The following is a 16495-nucleotide window of genomic DNA, read 5'->3' as shown; positions in this document are numbered from 1 at the left end:
CTCTCTCAAATAAATAAATAAAATCTTTTAAAAATAAATAAACAAATCCAGCCCTCTCTCTGTATCTTTCCATGCCACTGCCTTGGGTCAGCCTCCGTCATTTCTTGCTTGGGACCCTCAACACCCTCAGACAGCACCTCTCCTCCCCCCAGACTCACTCACCCCGTGCAGCCTTTCTCTGTGAACCAGGGTCTTCCCACTGAATGACCATCCTTAGATCTCCAACTACAGACACACAAGGGTCCTTCCCAAGCAGACGTCCCTTGTTCCCTCCCCCACCTTACTCTCCTCACTCACTCTTGTGCCCCAAAAGGGGTGCCATCTTTGCTGCATGTCTTTGCACGTGCCTGTCTCTCAGCCTGCCTGGATGTCTCTCCTGGCCTCTATTTCTTGAACCCACTCCTTTGTCCTCCATGCGTTTGCCGAGTGAGTCCTACGCATCAGAGACTGTACTAGATCAGTGGGGACAAAAGGACAACAAAAACTTAGTCTTTGTAAGCAAGAGGTACAACGCTGAGGAGACAATGTAAATGCCCAAAATTATGTGACACTGAGGCTGGAACTCAAAGAAAAATGTACCAGGTGCGACCAGTCCCCCAAGGGGACTTAACCAGCCCTCCTGGCAGGACGCACTTCACGGAGGGCAGGAATTTAGTGTGGTCTTGGCATGAGTCACTAGGTAGAACAAGCAAGGAAAAGCATTCAGATGAGGCAAAGAAAGCACTAAGAGTAGTCTGGAGTAGCCTGAGAATAAAGTCCAAGAGGGTGGGTACGATGAGAGCTCCAGAAGATGACGGTCCTAAACACACAGGTAAGAGGTCACACTTCAGCTGGTAGGTTTTGTGGTGGGGCTTCTTCTTCCTTCTCGATACTTCTTTCTACACGGAGGAGTTTGCTGATATAATACTCCTGCTTCTCTCCACCCGACTCCCCTCACTGGAGAAGAGTTCCCTCTTGAAGGACGGGTGAATCTGAGATAAGGAAGCTGGACATCTCCAGTCCTTCCTTGGGGGCTGGACCACCCACACGGCATGACGCTTCCTGGAGCTGGAGAGTGTGCCTCATTCTGGGCTTCACTCTTCAGAAGCCCCTTGTCGCCACGCATCCAAAGCAGATATTGAAAAATGTGAATCCTCAGTAACAGAGATGCTATGCTGATCTCCACGTCCTTCTTTCACCCTCTCTTTGAACTATTCTGAACTGAGTCCCGGAAGGTGGCGTGGCGGCAGCATAGAGAATGGCGCTGAGGGGCAGAACGGGGAGGAGCTTCATGTCCCAATAGCTGCAGGGACAGCGGGATGGGAGGGAGGGGACGGAGCTGGGTGGACAGAACCTGGTGACCCGCTGGTTTCAAGAGGGACAGAGGAGAGGAAGCAGCCCCTGCAGTTTTTCACTGGGGCACCGGACAGAAGCGAGAGCACCATGCAACCCTTCAAAACCCTGCTCACATGGTACGTCCAGGGAGACTTCGGCAGCTCCCAGCTCGTGCGGTGCTCTCTAGGGCTCCCTCAGCTCTAGGTACACACTCTCCGTAATGTTTATCACACAGGAACATGATTAGTTTGCATGGCTCATTCCCATCAGGACCTGGAGATCCTTGGAAGGGGACGCCTTTGCAGGGGGAACAGGAACTCTCTTGCCAGACTGCATGTGGGCCCTAGCTCTGCCACTTCCTATCTGTGTGACCTTGAGCCAGTCAGTGCACCTCTCTGGGCCTTTATTTCATCTATAAAGAGGGCTAATAAAGTACCTCCCCTCCAAGCAACCCTCAAACATGTCATTCATGAGAAGTGCTTAGACTCGCGCCTGGCTCACAGTGAGCATTAATATAATCCTATCATCACCCTCGGCGCGACTCCAGCATCAGAGGCCACGCTGATGAACCCTCAGTAAACGTTCTGTGAACGAATGGCAGACTTCCAGGGACCACACTAGGTGAAGGAGAGACCAACGCGGGGACAAGGAGTGGTTCATGTCCTCGAGAAAGTGACACTCACACAGGCACCAAGGCAAACCAAAAGTCACCAACATAAGGGAGCGTACACCAAGTGTCAAATAAGTAAAACAAAGAAAAATCTCTAAACTTAAAGAGAGGCTGGGGGAACCCCTGCAGGAAGGTGCCGGAGAGGGCTTCTTGGCCACGGCCTTGCGAAGACCTTGCTGGCCACTGATGGCCCAGGGCGGGGCTGTATGCAGGTGCTGTGAGAAGGGATGCTGTCCACATCCCAGGAGTCCTGCCTCCTGCCTGAAGCTCTCCGTGGTCCCCAGGGCTCAGGCACCAGGTGAGGGCAGCACCCACCTCTGCTCGTCCCTGCAGTCGGTCAAGCTACAACTCACGTGCCTGATGCACGTGCCAGACGGACATGTGAGAAGCACAAAGTTAAAATCTCCAGGCTCCTCCGACACGCTCCCCTAACCAATCCTTACATCTAGTCTCACTGGGATGGAAAAAATAGATTTGCACATTAATTCTGGAGTACAGGCACGAAGGAAATCATTATTCCCTTTCATTGTTCAGATAAAACAGGGCAGAAGAGGCTCAAGGTGCTCTGACACAGCTCAGACTTCTAACAAGTGACCCTAAAAATAGATGTTGTGAAAGGTAATAAAAAACACTTTAAAAATACAAAGTTTAGTCTTGCCAAAAAAAAAAAAAAAAAAGACCCGAATCTGATTAAGCCTCTAGATTCAGCTACTAATTTGCAGAAAAATAACAGAGGACAAAGACCTCTGTTATGGGGTGCCTGGGTGGCACAGCGGTTAAGCGTCTGCCTTCGGCTCAGGGCTGGATCCCAGGGTTCTGGGATCGAGCCCCACATCAGCCTCCTCTGCTGGGAGCCTGCTTCTTCCTCTCCCACTTCCCCTGCTTGTGTTCCCTCTCTCGCTGGCTGTCTCTCTCTCTGTCAAATAAATAAATAAAATCTTAAAAAAAAAAAAAAAAAGACCTCTGTTAAATGAGTACCCTATAAAATCAGTATAATCCGGACTGTGGGCAAATCTATGGGACAACAAAGCTAGGTCCTTTGACAGATAAACTGTAAAAGAGAGACAGTTAGAGACACGGAAAACTATACATTAAGAGACTTAAAAGGCATGCCAACCAATTGTAACAAGTGGATGCTGATTCAAATAAACTGTTAAAAAACACTAAATTTTAAAAAATATTAGAATTCTGAACATTGATTAGGTATTTGATAGTATTACAAAATTATTCTTTTTCAGATGTGACAATGGTATGGTGGTTGCATTAAACAAAAAAACATTCTGACCTTCCTTTAGGGTTGCATCCGGAACTATTAAAGGCAGATCTGTTTCAAAATAATTCAGCACGGGGGCAGTGGGTAGGGAATATAAGGACACAAGAAACCCATGAGGTAGCCACTGCTGAAACTGGACGATGGATGGGTACCTGAGGGGTCGTCTACCTCCACATACGTTTGAAATTTTCTATGATTATAATGAAAGCCTGAGTTCATTTTCTGGACCAAGTAAGTAAAAAGTAAAGAATCTTAAGCTTAAATATAAAATAAGACTTCTCTCCAAAATAATAAAACAAATTAAGAAGGGTAGACACAGAATGGTAGGTTAATATCTTACTTCATTTTTCTTCTTTTTTTAAAATTTAAATTCAATTAATTAATGCAGAGTGTATTATTAGTTTCAGAAGTTTAGAGATCCATCAGTTGATATAACACCCAGTGCTCATCACATCACGTGCCCTCCTTAATGCCCATCACTCAGTGACCCCATCCCCTCATCCCCGGCCCCTCCAGCAACCCTCAGTGTGTTTCCTACAGTTCATTTCTTATGGCTTGTCTCCCTGATTTTGTCTTATTTTCTTTTTCCCTCCCTTCCCTTATCAGAGAAAGACAATTATGATTTCATTCATATATGGAATTTAAGAAACAAGACAGAGGATCATGGGGAAAGATCTTACTTCATTTTAAAAAAGAGGGGAAAGTCCCAGGCAGTGGAGCTAGAGGCCCCCAAGGGCTCTTCCCTTCAGAGAGCAAACTCATCCCACAGGGCTTGGCCCAACAAGTCAGCCTGTGGGGCAGAAACTGCATGGTCTGATTACCTTCAAGAACAGCTCACATGGCCTACAAACCACAGTCTGTCATCTTGTACGTAAACCCTTGTACAGCCATACCTATGCTACGGGGCACTGTAACTGTCCTTGTCCCTTCACGGAGCTGAATTCCCATAAGCAAAATAAATGCACGTCTGGTGCACCTGCAGAAGGCATTTGACCAGCACCTGCCAAGGTGACCCGTTTTGGATGCTGGGTGGTCTCATGTGTTTAATCTTGACCTTTAGACGAGTGGCCGATTTCGGGTTATTACAAGTAGAAGGTCCTGTCTGCAAATTTCTAAAAGAACTTGGTGCCTAAGAGTTTTCGTTGTTGCTGTTGTGTTCTTTTAAAGAGACACCATGGAGAGTGTTGCTAACACTTCTGGGTAAAAAAGTAATGACTTACCACACACAGAAGCCAAAGCACAACATAGAGTATTTGGGTCTTAGAGAAGAGATCTTGTCCAAATTTTATGCACACGATAGCTTCCAGGAAACCGATGACCCTAGTCAGAACGAGAGATTAAATATTAATTCTTCTTATCACGTGCATGATACATACGCATATATACAGTGCAGGGCTGAGCATGCGCACTACCAGAAATACGCATTATTCTATTGTCATATGCTGCTAGCAGGCTCCCCCCAAAATGACACTTGTTCTATCCCACAGCAATTTCTTCCGAAGTAACATACAGATTTAGATTTAATACGAAGTTTATTTTATTGTTATTTTTCTTAAGACCTGATTTTTTTTTTCCAGCAGCTTTAGGTTCACAGCAAAACTGAGGGCCAAGTACAGATCTGTCATATCCCTCCCCGTGTGTCATGACCACTCGCCAGAGGGGTCCATTTGTATCAACTGATGAGGCTACAGGGACACACCATTATCACCTGAAGACCACAGTTCACGTAAGCGTTCACTCTTGGTGTTGTACATTCTGTGGGTCTGGACTAATGTATAGTTTTGTGCACTTAACATTATAGGGTCATACAGAGTTCTTACACTGCCCTAAAAATCCTGTGTTCTGCCGATTTGTCTCTCCATACCTCCCCAGATATGATAAAATATTTTTCACTTCTTCTTTTCTCCCAGACCAAAACCTCACCGCCCATGTTTTAATAGCTGGAAACCTCCAACTGGGCCTATGATCATCAGGGTGAACTGTCACCGCCTCTGCTGGAACCCGCTTATTCTGCCGCTCAATCTCTTCAGCCACTGGCAAGTTTTCCTTGTCTCAGGCTGGTATCTGCCTCCTTTTGCCCATGGATCCTAACTCTGTCTTCCAGTCATATGGGGCAAGTTCGAGCCTTCTGAGTTGTCTTTCAATAACCTGAAGGGAGCAATCACATTCCCTCCCAGACTTCGAAGCATTTCCAGATTTAGCATTCCCCGTTCTTGCTGACCATATACATAATCCTTTATCCTCTAAATACAAAAATGTTAAAGAAAACAAATTCGTTTTACTCTTTACTTAAAAGAGCAAAGAGAGAAAAAGGCCACTCTTACGTTCTGCATCTTCACTTAACGAATATAAAGATCAGACCTTTATTAAGGTTCAGAGTTTGGAGGTAAGAACAGAGGAGGTGAGGACGATGGTGCTGGCCGCGTGATCTCAAAGACTACCCAAGAATGCTGATTTTAGACACCTCCACGTTAGGTGTTCCTCACTCAAGATGGAATCTGGTCAATCAGGGATCAGTGTAGTTGCACAGATATTCTCTCAAAAGGCAAGAAGGGGCTCAGGAGGTCCTTGGTCCCCCTCCCCAAGGGCAGACACAAAGATCACTGCCATCATCAAATGATGGATGGCTCTAAACAACCGAATGCCTCAAATCTGAACCAAAGCAGAAAATCTCCTTAATGTATCATTAGAGAGTTTGGGGTTCTTTTCCCTTAGCCCCGATCAAACACTGTTTAGAAGTGGTTGGCCTGAATCTCTAAAGACCACCTCCGCCCCAGACCACCCCCAAGAAAGTCCATGTGTGAGAAAGCATCATTCTAGCTGCGATATAGTTAGTGCAGGGCTAAGCGTCACCAGAATGGTCCAGTCAGGACTGTGAGCGGCCGCTGGGTGGCAGCACAGAGCAGGCAGGTGTCTGGAGGGGGCGGGGCGGGGGGGGGGGGACTCGGAAAGAACACTTAACCTCCGGCTGGGGCTTCTTGAGGAATTACAAGAGCAGGTGCTCAGCCCAGGAAGTCAGTGTGCTCATCTGTCCTTAAGCCAGACTGAACACCCAGAGTTTACTGTGAGAGTTTTGGGTATCTACTCGATCAAGTCACCTTTCAAAAACACAGTAACCAGGGCTGTGATTCTCAAACTTTTACGACCCGAGACCCACAGCAAGACACACGTTTTTCTTTGTGACCCCATACACGCGCGCGCGCGCGCACACACACACACACACACACACACACGTATACATACAACTGAAAAGTTTCACAGAATAATTTGTTCCTTTACTCTGATATCTTTGTATTCTATTTCATTTTAAGAAAATGCTGGTCAGGACCCACTCAATTTGACTTCGTAATGACCTGAAGTTAAAGACAACAGAGTGTTTCAGTCAACGACTTCAGGAGTAGGATTTGCTCCTTTGTGCTGAGGGATCTTAGCTAAGCTGTGGTCCCTGCGCATGGCCTTCTCGGGGAGCATGTGACACTGAGCAAAGTCGGGTGGCAGGAAGTGAGGGGAAGGGGCAGAGACGAGGCACAGAGCAACATGGGTCCCGAGGGCCACACTAGGGCTTGGCTTTTAGTCTGAGGAAGGATTTTGAACAAAGGGAAAAGCATCCGTGACTCAATTTCCATTTTAATATGGTCATTCTGGGGGCAGGAGCAGGGAGGCTTCTAATCTGGGGAGAGGACCAGGGGAGTCGCTGTGGAGGTGTAAGAAGTGGTGAGAACTCGGAAGCCTTAAACCCAACAATCACATGATCCCTTTTACCACCAGTCGTCCTCCCACCATTATCCCTGGCCCCCTGAGGGAATCCTGATAAAGTCCTTACATAAGGAAGGCTGATATTACTTTGTACAAGACCCAAGTGGCGGCTCATTTAGGGCTGAGCCCAAAGGCTTGGGGTACACAGGGAGCCCGTGTTACTGAGCCTGTCAGCTGGGACCGCATGACCTCCTCACCAAGGGGGTGGGGTGGGGTGCAAATTTAAATCTCTCTGATCTTTACCAGACTGAACTCGGTGGCCAAACTGTGGTTTGATGGAATTGGGTCGGGGCTGCTACTCCCTTTGACGCCTCTGCCCATCCTTATCTTTAATCAGCAAGCTTAGAAGGCAGCCAAATGTCTAGGCTGCCTGACAGTGCTCCTGCCTGGGGGACGAGGCTGGTCTGCTGACTCGGACCTTCTCAGCTCCCCTGCCCTGGGAGCTCCTTCCAGATACGGTACAAATAAAGACAACATTAATGTAGAGTCCGGGGTAAGGAGCTCCTCAGTGAGTGGGACAAGAATGTAAGCAGGTACATGCAGAAACTTGCGGCATAAAAGCACTGGTGTACGAGCCAACCCGGAGAAGCAGAGCAAGTTTTCAGTTTGCCAACAAAACCCACTTTAGGATTCTGAGGATGCCACAGCCCGGGTGCACCCGGCACCTACCGCACGTAAAGCCCCGGGCTGCCCGGGAACACGCTGCCAGGATGGCTTACACTGGGACCCTCCCGCAGTGGAAAGGAGACATGGAGACACGGGACACATCTACCACAAAACCACAGAGGCCCCCAGGCACTGGGCTCCGGTCCTGGTTAGGGTGAGCAAAGACACCTTTTTAGAAGAAGTGATACCTGAGCTAGGCTTTACCAGATAGGAAAAAAAAAAAAGGTTCAACGGTGTTTCCTGGAACTTTCTGACTTCCCAAGAACCCCAGGGGCAGGGTGGGAAGAGGGGCAAAAGGGTCCTGGGCAGCATACCCAGGACAGTTCTGCTCAACTGTTTCGCTATTAGGATTTGGGGCAAGATATCATTTGGGGAACAGGATTCCGCTGCTAAAAAAAATTTTGTACCTACTGCCAGAGGTTTTGGGCTGTCAGTGGAGGTGTTTTGAGGAAAGAAGCAGGGAGTGGTGGGATAAATGAGGATGGGATGAACGGGAGACAGTGGGAAAGGGAAACTGGCTATGAAGCTACCCTAGCAGTGTGAGCATGAAACAGAAGTGGGCAGATGGGAGGGAAGGTGAGGGACGCAGGAGGCTGGGAACAAAGGTCAGAAGCAGGACGGTGGGGACGGGTCGTGCTGGGAGAGGTCAGAGTGGGATGAGACCTCCCACAGAGGTCTCTTCCCCTCACACGCACCCGCCTCCTGGAAGGACCCCCTGCCTCATAGCTGTTGTCCATCCTTGGGTGGGGGGAAGAGACCCAAAAGAGCCTGGAAAAACAAGCACAATTATAAGAAATTGTGGAGTGGAGTGACGTGGAATGGGCAGCCAGCAGAGGAAACTGAGAAGGAACAGAAAAGTAGGAGGAAAACCAGGCCAGCTGCTGCAGAAGGAATGGTATCAAGATGGCAGATGCTGGGAGAAGACAGGAGAGCCGCGGATGGAGGAAGAACGTGCTGATTCGGGACTGGCCTTGGCCAGACAGTTCAGCAGAGCACCGGAGATGGCAGCTGATTGTCAAAGGGGCACCAGTAGGGTTACGATGACACGGAACAAAGGGCAGTTCTGCCAGCGAGGCAGACGCGGTCCTGGGGTCCCCTGGGCCCAGTGGACTCTTATCCAACCCCCAAAGTCCCCACCTAGAACTCTCTCGGGAATGAAAAGTGACAGTTCACTCCTACGACAGCCAAGGCTTGTAGGATACATTCCTTTAGGGCCAAGTGATCAAACATCTTTTTTTCTACATCAGCTTACTTCTCTCCTGTTTGGAAACTCAGTTATGATGAGGGCTGAGTGGGGAGAAAGATGAAGTTAAAGATGCTATAAAGTGCACCCCTAGGGAATCTGTTCCTATTGGTCCAGCTCTAAGGCCCCCCCAGAGCTGGAAATAGTGTAATGGGACCTTCTAACGAGAGAAGAGACCAGCTCTTTCACACTACTGCTTTCTCCTTGGTGGGGTTCCCATTCCTGAGCTGGATGGGGTCCTATCTCTCTGCTGGGCACAGTGTGTTTTCAAATAAAAGGCTTAAAAGTTCAGATCTATGGCATGACTATGGGAGACCACATTGTAAGACTGTATTTAGTTACATCAGTGAGTAACTAATACAAACTTTTTCTGGGTATAACATTTACAGAAGAAAAAAGTGCTCTCTTGAGGAGAAAAAATTGTGGAATGGTGGGAAAGACACCTCAGGTGGTCCTATTTGTCTCCCCCCACCTCCCGCCCACCTCCCCAAAAGCAAAATTCCGCTGTCACTATAAGGGGCGCTCCTACTCTGTTTCCCCACATCTCCACACCGTGCTAAAGCCTGAAATTACTCTAAAATTAGTGAAAAGGAAGCTATGAAGCAGCTCCTAGTTATTAAAAGAAATAAGACATTTAAACGTTTGCTGTTTTGTCTTTGTTTTTGTGAGAGAGAGAGAGTACATGCGAGTGAGGGGAAAGGCACAGGGAGAGGAGAGAGAGAATCCCTCAAGCTGGCTCCAGGCTCAGCGCTAAGCCCGATGCAGGCCTCGATCTCACAACCCTGAGATCATGACCTGAGCCAAAATCAAGACTCGGATGCTTGAGGGACAGAGCCACCCAGGCACCCCAACATTTGCTGTTTCTATACGAGATGGAGAAAACAAGAGAGGAGGGCAGCAGGGAGACTGGAGGAGGGATGGGGCAGAAGAGGGGAGGGGGTGGCCTCCGAGGGGCAACGCTGCAGAGAGAAGAGACAAGGCTGGGGCCGTGTTGTTTCTCCTTTGCCGGCTGATGGGAGGTGGCCCTTGCCAGCGTCTGCAGGCCCAGCCGGATGGCTGGGTGTGATTCTCGGAGAGGCCTTTTCATTTTCAGCACGGCCCACTAGTTCTCAAGGTTCCGGAGCCCTGACCCCACCTTTCTGGAAGCTCTCTACTCTCGAGAAGCATACTAAATAAGCCCAGTGAGCACTCCTTTGCATTTTGCTTTATTTTTTGGGTCACTTTCATCAAGATCCGACTTTCTGTGGCCGCGTTTTCTGCGGCTCGAGCCCTGCTGACTTTGCCATTTCTCCCACCCCCAGGGATTGTTATTTTTTGGCTGCGCGATGAGAAACCAACTTTGCTGTAACACTACCTCTCTCCCTGATCAGCATCTCCTTTCCCTCAACAGGTAAACAGAGACGGCTGTGGGGAAAATACGTCCACTCGCAGTGGAGTGAAGACTCTGGCAAGGACTTGTGAATGTGAAGAGAAAACCGCACGTGGGCAGAAGTTTCCTGTAAGCGGTGGAGGGGGACTCAAGCGCTCTGTGGGCAAGGAGATGCAAAACTAATGCTTCTTATCCTCTCTGGGCGGGACAGGAAAGAGAGCCCACCTCCCTCCTTTGTGTGACTCAACAAGTGTGCCCTCACACGGCCTCTGCTCCGTCAGTGTAAGTTCTCGCTCCCGTCACAAACAGTGGAAAGCGAATCCATGTTACCACCCGGTAGGAAAATCAGTTTATGTCACAGAATGTATGAGAAATAAGGACAATGACCCTTTGTGTTCCAGGGGGCGGGGTGGAGACTGCCTACAGCTAACGCGAGTAACCCGTCAGTCTCTGAACGGAGAGCTGGACACACACACACAGAAAAATGTTTAGAAGGAATAACACAGAAATGTTAACCACAATTATCTCTGACCAGGTGACTTCTTTGGATCATCTTTAGGTTTTTGGGGTGTTTTGTTTTGCCACTTTTTTTATCTATATATATGTATTACCTTTTTAACTGAGAAAAAGAAAGTTAACTCTGTTTAAAAATCTGTTGAAAGTAGTAATTTCTTCCCTACTATGGGTATTCACCACATTGTCTTTATGCCATCACACTCAATTTAGAACCTAGATTAGTTCTTAAATCTAAGGTGCCTCTGGGACTGAACTTCGCACACAGATGTGCTGGACATCTCTGGAACCCCGGTTGCTAAGTGGAATGGTAAACTGTTGGCGGTATCTAAGCAATAGAATCACTTACCCGAGAGAGGACGGTCTCGCATTTAACACCTTGGGGTTAAACTAGATAGCCTATGGTCTCTTCCAAATCATTTACGTTTTCTTCTTTCAAGATTTTAATTAAATTCAAGTTAATTAACATATAGTGTAGTATTAGTTTCAGGCACAGAATTTAGTGATTCATCAGTTGCATAGAACACCCAGTGCTCATCCCAACAAGTGCCCTCCTTAATGCCCATCACCCAATTACCCCATCCCCCCGCCCACCTCCCCTCCAGCAACCCTCAGTTTGTTCCCTACAGTTAAGGGTCTCTTACGGTCTTTCAAAACATTTAAATAATAATATATTAAGAGAGCATTGGTATCTCTAACAAGACAATAAATTGTGACCATGTGACTATGTGTTAGTTCTCTTTGGAACAATAAAATTATACCTTGGTAGGTAGCAAGCAGCTGTTTTGAGGGGCCTTTCTGATGTGAAAGTAACAGAAAGCATTGGTAAGCCTATCACAAAAATGATGTCCCAAACTTGCCACTGAATTTAGAGGGAATTTCAACAATCCATCATCTACTTATTTCACAAAATAAAGTCTCCCAAGTTCTATGCACAAAATATCTTTTGATTTCCTATTTTTCTTAAAAAGCCGTTTATCTATCATCTTTCTATAATTTGCCAATGAACTACAATATCCTAAACTTAAATCAAAAAAGAGAATGTTAAAAAATGAAAAGACCTATAAAAACAACAGCAAGCTTCATAGGAAAATTGTACTGAAAGGCACTTAATTTAGGGTCAAGAAAAAACCAAGGCAATTCAAAGGCTCAAGTGGTTCTGAAACGTCCACAGTAAGAGATTACTCACCCAAACACCCAGCACTGTGTTCCTACGCGTTTGCACTGTGTGTCAGTGAGGTAAGCATAGTACTGCCTGCAAGAACAAACGTGGAATTCATTGAGGGCTTCTGGAAGACCAAGGGGTCGGTACAGAATTAAATCACTTTGACAGAGCAAATATAAAAGATGTTCTGCCTTGTACGTACTCCGGCTGCCTGGTCTACTTCTGGTCAAGGGACTAGGAAGCCAGTGCCTGCTGAAACATTCTTGTAAAAGGTTACAAGCTCGGGCTGGGTTTGGAAGAAGGAGAGCATGGTTTAAAGAGCCAATTATTCGCAAAGGTGGTTTTGATTTGGGGACAGAATGGGTGCTTCAAGTCTTTGCATGGAAGCGATTCCAGAGGGTCACGTACACTGTCAGTAATTGTCTCCTCTGGCACTCTCCAGGACAAAGGCTGCTGATTGTAACCCAGGCAGGACAGACACACATTTCTGGCTCTCAGGAACTGGAATGGGACCCCAGCTGCAGTTCACTGTTCACTGAATACCAATGACTTTAAATGCGACTGATGAGATCAGAAAAAAAAAGAGGCAATGATATGAAGTTGAAAGGCTTAGAGCAACACCGTCCAATAGATATGTAACACAAGCCACAAGTGTAATTTAAAATCTTCCAGCGGTGATGTTGAAGAAGTAAAAAGGAACAGATAATATTCGTTCCAATAACATATGTCATTTAATCCAACATATTGAAAACAGCTATAGTGAAGCATTTTACGTTGTTTTTGCACTAAGTCTACAAAATACGGTGCGTATTTTCCACGTATGGCACATTTTCACACAGACCAGTCACATTTCCAGTGCTCAGCCACCACACGTGCTAAGTGGCTGCTATTTAGGACAGCACGAGCTTAGACCCTCATAACTACCCCCAAAACTCAATCCATCCCTCCAGAAGTAGCATCTGAAGCAGGAGCTTGTCATCTTTTTGGGGGGTCACAGACTCCTTTGAGGATTTAATGAAACCTATGATAAAGGCACACGAACACACACACACAATTCTGCATTAAGCCTCAGGGGATTCGTGGATACCTGAAGGTCATCCACAAACTATCACCTCACCCTAAAGGCCTGAGGGGAGAATTCTAGTCCTAAAGAATTCAGGTCTACCTAATATGCTTTTACCAGTTTGGCGACTCGACCCTCCGACTGCATCCCTCCCCTTGGACTGCACTTTACGTTACCAGATTCAGAGAATGTTCAGTCAAAAATCTTCTCAAAGCAAGAGAGTCGAATCAAAAGGGAAGAAAACGGAGATGTGGTCTGTATGATTTATCTTGAAGCCTATATGCTCCCTCTCCTTTTAGGGGCCTGGCACTCCCTACATGGAGCGGCTGTGTTAAAAGCCGCTGGAGCACCTCCATCTTTCCAAGTGGCTTGTCACAGCGTCTTCATACAGAGGAAATGCCTCTGGTAGGTACAAAAGCATAGAAAAGTGGCTGATTTTTAAACAAGAAAGAATCACGTAGAAATCCTAGGGTTTAGCAAAAATCTTAAGCTCTCAAAAAAAACCCTCAAAATACTGGACGGCTAGTCTCCAGTTTTTGTTTTGTGATGTTTAACGATATTAAAATTTCATGATCAATCAGATGTGGTTTGTGATTCTGTTTTATAAGAGATTTCTTTTCCTCGCGTACTGACTTTGTTGATTATTCTGAGTTTTACCAAGAAGCTGTGGCTAATCTTTCTCAAATTAAATTAAATTTTAAATGAGAGAAGGAGGTTCCAATGCACTGAGGGAAAATAGCATATTTGCAAGAACACTACTTCAACAGGCCACTGGTCTGTGACACGTCAGAACGCCACCTGCCTACCAACGGCTGGCTTCCCATTTGGTTCATAATGACACCAGAGATGGAATTTTAGGCCTTAGCTCCACAGAACTCAGTCGTATCTTATTTGGCTTGTTCAATCCAGGATCTGGGAGGAAATATATATAGATACAGATACAGATAAACATAGATACATAAATATCTATATAGATATACATTATATATATTATATATCTATGTATCTATGTATGCTTGTTTCCTTTTTGTAATAATTAATGAGGACCAGAAGAGGTGCTGGCTGGAGTAAAGAGGTTTATTTGACCAAGGAGAACATTCACTCTGCTTGTGTGGTTTGCATGCACACTAAAAATGGTGAATTGAGTTATCCCACAGCTTCTGAGAAGCTAACCCTGTAACTGCTTAGTTTATATCTGAATTGACTGAGTAGCTATCTTTGGTGTTATTCCTGCTCAATGCCGGTGCTCCAACATTAATTGTAAAACCCAAATGCTATTAGCTCTGAGTAGGAAAAATGAAACAGATGAAAGTATGTCTGTCTGATATTCACTGGGATCAGTCTACGTGAGTGGGAGTCTCCAAAGAACACCTCACCTCTGGGGCCCTACCCATATCGGGGCAACAACAGTATGAATAGCCAAGCTTATCTCAGTTGTCCTGGAGGATGACAGGAAGGACAATGTGAAAAGGAAATTAACCGGCTCTAAAAGAGCCATTCTAAAAATAACATCATTTATGACTTCCGATCCACCATAAAAATGTTTGTATTTTTCAATCACCTCATCTTAGAAAGAAGTCAGCATCACCGCTTTTTTTTTTTAATTTAAAGGATGTTAAAGGGGGTAAAAATGGAACAGCAGTGGAGGGTAATAAAAAGGTTTGAAGATAATGGTTTGTGTGGTGTTCTCCATGTGACTGAGGTCTGAGAGCAAAACATTTTTGTCATATTCAGAGGTCTAATCCTTTAATATTTTCATGGAAAATCTGCTAGTTTACGTGACTTTCCTTAAGCTGAGCAGGAGAATACATAGCAGGTTAATGTGCTCAAATGACAGTCAGGCTTGTATAGAATTACCTCACTGTGGGAGCCGTGATGCCACCAATAAAGAGAATTCTACACCAACTTAATGGATGACTGGCTTGGAACACAAAGATATGTTTCAAGAAGAAGGTATTCAACTCAGTTAGCTGAAAAAGAAGGAGGCATTAGTCAACCTGATACTGCATGCTAAGTCATAATAATATATTCCTTGTTATGGACATTCTAAAAAATAATTAGTATGTTCAAAGCATTTTCAGAAAATAGATGGGGTCTTCCAAGTCGCTACCGGAATAGTTGCTATTTTTAAACTAAGTAACAGCCAGTACAATATTGGCACCAACCAACTGGGGGTTAATGGGGGAGGTGCTGGGGTAGGGGAAGGGGTACATGATGGCATCAGCTATCGGTCATGTTTCCTGGGGCGTGGCTGTCACTTGGGTCATACATGTGCTCTGCTGAACAGTCGGGACACAGATACTTTGGGAACAGCAGAAATCATGAAAACCAGTATTTGCCATGGAACACCCCTGCGGTCTTACAGAAATCAGGCCGGGTCTACAAGATGTATGACTGTACGAAAGTGAGCTCTTTAATCACCAAAAGAAGCTTGAGCATGAGAAATGACTGGGAATGCCTGTAACACACGCCTCGGCCAAAGGCAGCTCTTAAGGGTGCGTGTGAAGGGTTGGTTCAAGGTTCCATCTACAGGCCGTGGTCCTTTTCCCTGAGGTTAGCATCCCGGTGCAGCTCATCACAGGAGGCAGCACAGGGGTGGGTTCCCTGCTGAGCCCGCCTCCTGCATTTCCCATCCAGATTAAGCAAGGAGCAGAGATTAGGACAGGTCACTGCTTAGAAAACACATGGACCAGCAGGTTCATTTCAGTGACGTAAAACGTGTGTCTTTTCCCACAGCACTGATTTCAAGGGTATAAAATTAAAACATGGTCCACTAATTAACCCCACACGTGGAAAGCTGGTCACAGCTCAGTGCTCATGCTTGCGGAAGAAGTATGCTCCATGTAATGCTGCCCTTCTGGAAGCACGCCTTACTATCTCTCCTGGACAAATCCACACTCCTCCTTAGTTCGTGGATTAAAGGAAAACCTACACCTTCCTGGATGCTGCTCTCATGAGGTAAAACTGAATCCCCATCCATTTAAACTCCCATCTTTATACATACAGACTTCCCCAAACCACGGTGACTGTTCAACTACTCACATACAGTTCTGTATCCCTAAAGTCCATTTACTGAGATGAGCACTACTATTCTTCACGTGGGGACCAGGACAATTGTCTTAAAGGTGACACATGCTTATTTTTTCTTATGCTGGGAGTATTTTGTGCATGTGTCCAAAATATAATTTCTGATGATTCCAAAAGACTCTTCAGGCAAAAGCTAGTCCCCCAGAGTTGTGAAATAATTAACCTGGGGCCAGGAGGAGCCACACAAAAGGCTATCTCTAGAAAACAGAGATATCTGGTAATCCTTTTCCAAGACTCTTGGCTGTCTGAATCACTTCAATCACCTAGTGGGCCGCGTGGGAGGAGACCTTCCCTCCACTGACGGCATCTTCCTGGAGGACCAGGGTTCCCCAAAGGGCTCCAGTGCCCCCACAGGCCCCTGGTGGTAGACGGCTTC

The 16495-nt window shown here is 46.3% G+C and overlaps 1 protein-coding gene across 1 annotated transcript in view; it reads right to left on the bottom strand.

Annotated features, from left to right (window-relative positions):
- PTDSS1 (phosphatidylserine synthase 1) overlaps positions 1 to 16495 on the bottom strand; it is a 62817-nt gene that overhangs the window by 7376 nt on the left and 38946 nt on the right. Inside the window, exons 8-10 of the mRNA XM_026495690.4 lie at positions 14890 to 15002; positions 11994 to 12059; positions 4478 to 4577 (exon numbers count right to left, since the gene is read on the bottom strand). Of these exons, the coding sequence (XP_026351475.2) occupies positions 4478 to 4577; positions 11994 to 12059; positions 14890 to 15002 (279 nt within the window). The remainder of the gene's footprint in view (positions 1 to 4477; positions 4578 to 11993; positions 12060 to 14889; positions 15003 to 16495) is intronic.

The sequence above is a fragment of the Ursus arctos genome, unplaced genomic scaffold, assembly GCF_023065955.2.
Source record: "Ursus arctos isolate Adak ecotype North America unplaced genomic scaffold, UrsArc2.0 scaffold_6, whole genome shotgun sequence".
NCBI lineage: Eukaryota > Metazoa > Chordata > Mammalia > Carnivora > Ursidae > Ursus > Ursus arctos.
The sequence above is the reverse complement of the archived record's forward strand: the minus strand, read 5'-3'. Positions and strand labels throughout refer to the sequence as shown.